Source organism: Plectropomus leopardus, chromosome 19, assembly GCF_008729295.1.
Source record: "Plectropomus leopardus isolate mb chromosome 19, YSFRI_Pleo_2.0, whole genome shotgun sequence".
Classification (NCBI taxonomy): Eukaryota; Metazoa; Chordata; class Actinopteri; order Perciformes; family Serranidae; genus Plectropomus; species Plectropomus leopardus.
In genome coordinates this window covers 16,711,313-16,720,893 of record NC_056481.1, presented here as the reverse complement: position 1 = coordinate 16,720,893, position 9,581 = coordinate 16,711,313, and the positions used below count along the sequence as shown (strand labels likewise).

Genomic DNA, 9,581 nt, shown 5'->3' with positions numbered 1-9,581 from the left:
AATGGCTGGAATGTGGAAGAGATGAGGTACAGCCACAGATGAGGAGGGGAAGTGGGTGAATAAGATGGAGAGGAGATGGAACTTGGAAATTACACTTGTGAGACCCAACACGGGGCACACACACCTTTAATGCAAACAGCAGTACTACAGGAAAAACACTGAAGTTTGAGAATGTTTGCGTAATGATTAGAATACAGCTACACACAAAAACTCCCACTTCACCAGCAACATACTAAAGGCAATCTTAATTATTAAACCAAGAATTACATCCAGAGGAATTCCAACCACTTATCACAATTAACCCACAGTGCATTAAATCTATCTATGTAGATATTTATATGACTGTATATATGTATAATATATCCTGGGGGGGGGATTAAAGACTTTTGCTGCATTAAACAGTTCAATGAACAATTTCTTATAAATAAAAATCAGTGGAAAAAAATCTTAAGTCCATATACATTTCTCTTTACAAATAGATCCTCAAGATTAATGCAGAAATTGTGTCAACTCCCGAGTCGATATGGGAGGAGAAAAAGCTGTGCGGCCCTTTGGTCAGCTCTCTAAGACCAGAGGCCGAGCTGCCTCAGCTGGCCTCAAGGCCCGAAATAAGTGGAGGGAAATAAAATGGAATCTTCATCATACAATTTTGAAACACACGCACACGCACACAAGACAGACAAATCACTACATTGCGCATTTACAAGTTGACTATCAAATTGGGACGACTGTACACATTGTTGAGATAAGACCATATTTATGGAGCCATTTGAATTTTTTCCCGCGCCTTCACTTCTTTCATCTTGAGTGGCAGAGATTTTTTTTTTTTTAAAATTTTTTTTTTTTCCCCGTTTTACACTTTTTCTCCAGCAGCAACATAAAGGACAGATCTTGTAGTGGAGATGTTTTGGGTGTTTATTTTGTTGAGAGAATGAGGGCGACGATGAGCCCGTAGAGACCCAAGACCTCGGCGAAAATCAAGATGAGGATCATGCCCACGAAAAGCCTTGGCTGTTGAGCTGTGCCCCTCACGCCCGCGTCACCCACAATGCCGATTGCGAAGCCTGCTGCCAGCCCGCTGAGGCCCACACTCAGCCCGGCGCCCAGGTGGAGGAAACTCCTTAACACACACAGACAAGTGTTCGTCAGAACAAGAGATGCTGAGGATCTGAGTTAACAATTTCAGTGGTTGAGAGAATTTTAACAAAACATGCGAAAGTCAGAACATTGTTTATAGCTGTGCAGCTGAGATCAGAGCCTGAAATGCAGCATGGAGCAAATGGTTTGTCTTACAACATACATATAACATAATATACGACAAATAACAGGGCTGTGGTTTAAAAGCTGTTAAAGTGATGAGGGGTTGAAGGTCTGGGTTTTGTCCCTACAGACTGCAGGGCTGCACTGATTATGACTAAAATGATAATCACAATTATTTTGATCAATACTGAGATCAAGATTATTCACTTTTAGTGACAAAATATTTTCACCGCACTTTCACGTTTAAATAAATAGCACTGCTTTTACTTCCATGTTATGCTACGCTCCTGCAAATGTACAAATCTTTGCATCCAAATAAAATCTAAAATAAGGCTCTTCCGCTGAATTAAGTTCACCTCCTACAGCTACATATTTGCTGCTGTATTTTCATTTCTTTCTTCTTTTTTTTTTTTTTTACAGTGGCCACGGTACTGTGATACACTGCAGCGTCGCCGTCATGGATGTCTGATGTGGCTTAAAGGACGGGCAGTCAGTGAGGTAATGTTTGCAACGGCAAAGTGAGAGTAGAGTTTTTTTAAGGTGGTTTAATAAGTTAGTTATATTGCTTTGCGGCACAAACACAAACGTCATGCACTCTCTGCATATGATTTGTTCTCTCCTGAATCCCAAATACTTCCAAACAACGGATAATGATGGTTGTTTAGAGGGAAAATTTAACACAATCTGCCTCTGCACGGTGCTCGTGTAGCGGTCAGCTCTTTAAATGTGATGGCTGCTGTTAGTTTAGGAAGCGCTTGATTTGATTTGCAGCAGTTTTCTTTTTTAGCTGAGCCCGCATGTTTATTTTACTGTGGGTAGCCAAAATTGTGATTGTGATTAATATTGGATTAATGCGCAGCCCTAACAGTCTGCTGGCTACAGTTTTTCATGTAACCACATCCACCGTTTCTGCTCGATTTACTGTTGCTACAATATTTAAACTGACCCAACAACAAACCATTAAGAATCTCTCAAGGTGAACAATTTTTTTTCTCCAAAAAGGAATTACAGTGAATACAGTACACACTCATTGGAGACATGCTCATATTTTCAAGTTAAATACCAGTCAGATTTACAGGATAGAGGGCCTCCACACAGAAAACGACTAAATCTATCGTTTTAATAATTGTTCCAACTCAAATGGATTGCAAAGTTCACACAACTATAACGACGACAGTGGTGAACAATATAGTTGAGCTCACTTTCAGAGTGATTTAATGAATGACAAACACTGGCAACCAGACAAAGTCCCTCCGATTTTACAGGGTGTCAAGTTCAACATGGCATCACGTTGCAGAGAGACTCATCATTGGGGTAAAAATAAAACAAAAAACACCCCTGTTTGACAAACAGCTTTTATAAAACTACTATCAAGAAGACAGACATCTGGGATGCAATCGTGCTCACTCTTAGAATCAGTAAAATGTTTTTTCTTACCATTATTGTCATTTTTAACGGTAAGGAGGAGATTACTGATAGCTGACAGTATTCCTTTTTGTTTCTCTGTGCAACATTTGACAGTAACAGGTCATCCACATCCATTTTTTCTAAGCTGCTTTGGGCCACAGTTTACAGCATGTTTGGTTCAGTGTGGATGCTTGCATCATTATCATTATAGTTACTGTTACAGCGGTTTGGACGGCCCTTAAGGCCACAGCGTTGTTGTACCTTTATTATGATTCTGTGCTTTAAACAACATGTTACATTGAAATGAGACAAGATTTATGATGATTGATGTATATTTCACAGAGTGTGTTAAATAGTTTTGAATTCATAGATCTAGTGGAGCTACAAAAGGGCGGTGGCTACACTGATGAATTTGTCAACAGGAAAAATGAATTGTTGATTCTGGTCTCTTTGGGGGCTTTATTATGATAAAATAACAAAGAAACAACAGCTTGTTTGCATTTGTTTATCGGTTTTTGTTATTGCTTATGCCAAAACTGACAGGTAAAGTAAATGGGCCTTTCCTTCTCAATTTTGTCTCAGAATAAAAACCTTTGATTTCTACAAACCAAATCAAATAAGGAAAGAAAAAAACATCTAAACAATTTGTTGACAAATGCATCATAAGGAAATGAAAAACAAAGGAAATGAACACAAACTGTGGTCAACTGAACTCACTTGTAGAGGGTGACTGTATCTGTGATTTGGTTGGCAATCAGAACTGCTACTACCAGGCCGTAGATGGCTATGATACCCGCCATGACCACTGGGATGATGGACTTCATGATGAGCTCCGGCCTCATCACGGACATGGCGGCTATCCCTGTACCGCTCTTGGCTGTGCCATAGGCTGCTCCCAAGGCTTGTGGGGAAGAGAGAGAAGATAAGTTAAAGAAATCAGAGTGCACACACTGCATTGGCAGTTACAGGAAGTAGACTGACGACAGAAACCACAGGGCACAGTTGAAACAAAGGTAAAATAAGAGATGTGTAAATAATCGGGCGACTAGTAGTTTCTGTTCCCCTTAAAAATCAAGCGTGGCTCCATCTGGGAAATTTTGCCTGTAATCTCAAAAGGGAAATAATCCTGTTCTTTCTTACACTACAAGACCGAAAACCTGCTTAGTCACATGTTATGTCTCATCTCCTCAAACTGCTTCAGCCCTTGCGATTTCAGAATAGACCCTCCCAGACCGCTGCAGAGTTGTAAATCACCCTGAATGAAAAAGCCTCATTAGGCTTAAGCACACAGGGAACTGCTGACATCATAAGAGAAAAGAAGGATACCACATCAGTATAAAATTAGCGGAGGAGGGACTAGCAGTACACACACATCTGCTGTGTGCAATCTTTAATCCAAACTAGTCTCTGGCTAGCATCACTGTAATGTGACAGGGAAGGAGGAGAACAAAAAGCTTCGTCAGCATATTAGCTCCGTCAGCCTGTGACGCCGAGGAGAACGAATCGTTCCACCTACGTCACACACAACCACGTCTGACTGCAGGAGGAGAGTGAAAGAGAAAAATCAATAACCAACCTGCTCTGAAATAAGACGCCACATATAACCACATATAGAACAGCAGCCATCTATGAAGGACTGATTATAACTATGCAAAACAAAGGAGAACTGAATGACACCGACCTCATTTATATACCTCAATCACAAGTTTGCCTCAGGAGAGATCCCTCCTCCAGGACGGACAAACGTGCAATAAATATACGTGTGTAAAGACTAGACAAGCACGAGTCTTTCACAATATCCAGTGAAGCCCGTCGGAGCAAGACAGTTTGTCATGAATCAGAGACAGGCTGGTTTGACAACATTTCCTCTTATCAGAGGTGTGTGTGCACGCATGTGTATATGAATGTGTTTATTTCATTAACTACAGCAAACAAAAGATAAAGCCAAAGCTCAAAGACACCTATGCCCACATAGCATCAAATATATTGGTCTACACGTGCTGTGGCAGGGCTTTCATTATCCAGCAGAATTTAACACATATTTAGATGTAATTTCTCCTGCAGCAGTTGAAGACACTTTATATTTTCACAGATTTATAGTTAAAGCCATCATCTGGTCAAAGCTAGTGGCTGCTTGTATGCAATTTGTGAACAGATCAGTCAGTAAAACTTATGTAACTAAGTAAAACATCAACTACCTTGCTGCGCAGTACCATAAAAAAGTGAGCAAAGATGCACCTTTGATTTGCGCTGCTGTTCTTGTCATTGCCATCAGCGCATAAACGAGGACCTGGTGAATTAGTTCTCTTGACTAATCATAGCCAACATACTAATGATGATTAAATGTGAAAGGTCTGCTGAGATAAAATCTTGGACAGCCTTGTGCATATAGCCCGAGGGGCCCTGCCCTGTGTTTGCTCATTTCTTGGGACAATGTGCCGAGCTACCCTGCAGATAGTTCTGGTTAACACTCGCTGTGAGGCTTTTTGGCAAACAGATCTAGAAGCAGACAGGGAGATGATGCAGGCCAATCTTCAAATGTGCAGGTGGCAGCCAGCCACGGCCCCATCTACTTATAGTGATTCATCCCCCGACTGATGCTATCGATACAAGGTTAAATCACTCCTGCCCGTTTACGGAGATGTGTTTAAGTATTGCTGGGGCTGTTTTTTGCAAGCCCTGACTAAATCCCTTAAATCCAACAAAAACTATATGACACACCACATCAAACAAACTGACTTGCATGAGGAGGGAAACACAAACTACCTCAGCGACTCAATATAAAAAGTGACCAAGATAGCGCTTACAGTTCAAATATTTTTTTCCCAAAATACACCTTGTATTTTAGCCATAGAAAACACCTTTGAGACAATGTTTTGGAAACAAAAGAACTCCTCTCAATAGCTGATACTTTTGGCCAGCGTAACATGTTACCGTCAGTAAGGTTATCCTCCGACTCCATTCTCTCTTGTTAAGCTTGGCCTCGCTGAGGTGTGATGGGTGAGGGTTGACGGGGAAACCTCAAACACTGTCATCCTGTCCTTACTGTTAAAGGTTTGATGTGTGGCAGAGCGGCTTCGGCAGTGATGTGGAGGCACAACCTCTGGGTTTTAATCCTAATCCCGTCAGCTTAGGTAAAGAGCTTTTTTTTCCCCCTATTTCTTTTTTTACTCTCTGCAGAATATTTGATGTATGGGATGCCCTTGTGACGTCTTGTGATGTCAGAGCAGGAGGTGCATCTGGCTGGGGATGATCTTGCATGCAATAAGCCCACGCAATGGGCAGCAGGCTGGTCTGCTCTCACTAGCGGATAAATGGGGAAGCATTGATTTTCAGGAAAGGACAAAATCAGGAAGCTCATGGTTGTAAAAACATCACCTGACTTAGAAAACCAGCGTGGCCTACACTGTGTAAAAATGTGGGGCTGCATGCAGAAATCATTAAATTTGCTGACCAATACATCAGAAGCTGAGGGATGTCTAGAGCATACATGCTGTCGTCACTTTTTCATGAACGGTGTTTGTTCAAGAGAGAAAGACGATATGAACGCATATTAAAGGTCAAGCAATTTAAGAGCACCATTTATTAACAACCATAATGTAGAAAAATAAATTCCTTGGTGACAAATTATGTGTTACTTGGCGGTCACACTGTACAACTGCACAGAGAAATGAAGATGGCTGCAGAGCAAGATTAAGCTATATAGCAAATATGTATTTTAAGTTGATGCCATCATCAACCAATCACTATGAGTAGATTTATCAGTCATGTCAGTTATCCAAGATAAAACTTTGCTGGCAGAAAAAGCAGGAAATAGGGACTAAAGTATGACAGTTTTAGGGCCACACTGAGGGAAAAAAAGAGACTTTGAAAATAAAGCTGTAATAGTATGAGAAAAAAAGTCATAATATTTCGACTAAAAAAAGAATTAATATTATAAGAATAAACTCAAGTAAAAGTTGCAATTTCACAAGAATAGAATTGTAATTTTGCGAAAAAGAAATAAACACATTGCCAGCAAACTATGAAACACGCGAGAGCACAGGTGGCCTCCTTGGCAACCATTGTCCCCGGTGTCGTGCCGTGCCACACACAGTCAACAGGTAATGTCATTTTAAACACGTTGGACGTTTAACGGTTTTGCTCATCCAGCAAACCCAGGTTTACAACTTCATTCTCGTAAAGTTACGACTTTCTTCTTGTAAAAAAATGACTTTATTCTCATAATACTATGACATTATTTTTGAAATCTAGCTTTTTTTCCCTTTAACGTGGCCCTTATCCTCCGTCATAGTTAAGATAGAAATGGGGGGCATGGAGGTGCTGCATAATTGCAGCACAGCTATCAGGAGAGTGGTGGTTCTAGTCTTGTTAAGGATGCTACTTGTCTAACCCTGAAACAACAACAATCACCTGACACCATAAGATTGCAGCAACTTGCAGCCTGTACCAGGTAATTGCCAAATACTGCAAAAGAAGTGCCTTTTAGGGTGGGAATATTTGAGCCATCCACTTGGATAACTTGTGATATGAATTGGTCATTATTGTTCAGATTTTTCAGACTTGATAACAGATCAGCCACCCCAAAATATGACAGATTATGATACTGACTGCAGCTATAGTCATTCAGCTTCTGTACTTTTAAGTGGGTAACATAAAAAAAACAAGTTACAATTAATTTATATCAGTGACTCCATAAAACACTGTAAGATCATTAATGCTAAAATCTGAATGATAAAGTATCCCATCCATCCGACCACTACCTCATTCCTTCCTTGTCCCAGCATGATCCATTCACTACTAGCTAATTCCCCAGCTGTCACTCCTTCACCACTTCACTAGTAGTACTACTAGTCTCATGGGACGCCACCAACCGCCTTTGCCTATCCAGCTGGTTCTCACTTCCTGTTATGGCTAGACAATAGAAAGATCATATAGCACAGAACTTTTTTATTATAAGGAAATATTTTGCCTAATTGTGGTCCCACAATAACATAGAAGTTACAAGGTCGGATTTCTCTGATATTTTTTTAAAAACACTGAATCTCGAGCTGAAAACATCACACACAAAAAAAACATGTAAATACATGCTTTTCACTGACTATTAAATAGGAATGTGGATTTATCAATTAATGATGAGGGGCAAAAAAGAAAGGTGAAGATTATTCTGCTGGAAAAAGCTATTTCTAAATAGATTTAGAGGTCTTACACTGTAGTCATTAACTGATTTCCCTACACGCAAACCAATACATCATTCATTGCCATAAATGAGACTGTTTAGCCAAAAAAGGCCTCGAGCTACAGCGGATCAAGCCCTCTGCAACATGGTCAATTATTAGCTTGTCGATTTCCCATATGAGCTGCACCCATCCCACCAGTCACCCTGGTCACATGGGCCTTTGCTGTGATACAGCATATTATACACACGATGTAGCTCTAGTGTTAGTTTAATGGAGGACAAATTATAAACTGGGGAAGCATCCATAAAACACATATGACCAATAAAAAAAGAAGCCAGTTTCAAAGTTCACTGTATGTTCCACTTCTGACCTCCTTGCAAAAACAGACAACAGAAGTGTCACATCCTGCACCTTTAGTCAAAGTTCCCACATTTTCTTTGAGCAGGTTCACCACTAATTTGTAAACTTTTGCAATACAGTAACATTTCATAAAATCGGATGGTAATTCCAAGTCAGAAGTCTTATCATGTGATTATCATGTGACCTTGTGTCATTTCTTTGAGCAATGAGGAAGTTGACCAGCTGATTCGGTTTCCAATGGCATAGTTGTAAGAAAAAGAGGGTTTCAGATTAAAATAACTTGCACTAAAGTAGATGAGACACCACTTACTTGACTGATGCCAAATTGAGCAAAATAGCAGTTTACGCAGAACGACGTCAAATCAATAATTCAATGCCATTGGATCATGATCTCTACATAACATATTTTCCACATAAAACATCACCTAATGCTTTTAGCACATATAAACCCTGTAGGCAGCAACAGTTACAGTGAAATCTGGCAGAAAATGTGGGATTTACCCCCAACCCATAAACCTCCTGCTAGGTGTGGAGAGCTAACGAGCATGAGGGATACAAAGAATACAATTCGACACTTTTGTAATCATTATAAACCATTTAACACTGCTATAAAAGTTCAGCTACATTTTCTGATCAGTCAGCATCATTCATTGTATGGTCCTTTCCGATCAGATGAAGCATATTACACACAGAACCGAGCTAAGCTAACGTCAAAGCTAACATATGCATTCGTCATCAGCTAGCTAACTACTTTTGCTTCGTCTTTGCTGTTTGTCGTTGAAAAGCAGAAAGGCGAAAAAAGGCCGCACTATCTAACTAAAACTAATACTACACACAAGCGTGTTACAACTAAACTAATGTAACTGTCTGCCCCAGCTAGTTGTTACGTCTAAATAAATGACAGCTCAAAATTAGCATTGCGACGTTAACATAGCAAGGCTAGGCTTTTACAAGTGAGCTTCAAGACACGCACCGTGGTTGACAGTTCAAAGCATCCTGTTGGGAGTGATATAAATGCAGAAAGGGTTAGCAGCAAACGCACAAAGAGACACTTGGTAACTGACAAACAGCTTAAATATGATGTGTAATCGTGTGATAATTACCGCTGAACACCATAGCCGCAGAGGCACCCATCACTGCGAAGAACGGGGAGTATTCAGGCGCCGACATTCTTACTCACACAATATAAAAATAAACTAAATATACAAAATTAATTAACAACGTCGACTCAAAAAATCGCACTTTGCGAAACCAATCGAAGGCCACAGGCTTGAGAGGAGAAACCGAGTACACCAGGAACCGTCTGTCCGCCTAACTAGCAGTGTAAACGGGATAGTCACGACTCTTCTGATAAATACCCGGCGCAGCAGCACA

At 40.4% G+C, this 9,581-nt stretch overlaps 1 protein-coding gene across 1 annotated transcript; it reads right to left on the bottom strand.

Annotated features, from left to right (window-relative positions):
• Nucleotides 1-82: 82 nt before the first annotated feature.
• atp6v0cb (ATPase H+ transporting V0 subunit cb) lies at nt 83-9,581 on the bottom strand. The gene is made up of 3 exons (XM_042508592.1): nt 9,311-9,581; nt 3,385-3,568; nt 83-1,120 (listed from the first exon to the last, which is right to left on the bottom strand). Exons 1-3 carry the CDS (start codon nt 9,375-9,377, stop codon nt 916-918), a joined length of 456 nt encoding a protein of 151 aa, XP_042364526.1. The 5' UTR covers nt 9,378-9,581; the 3' UTR covers nt 83-915.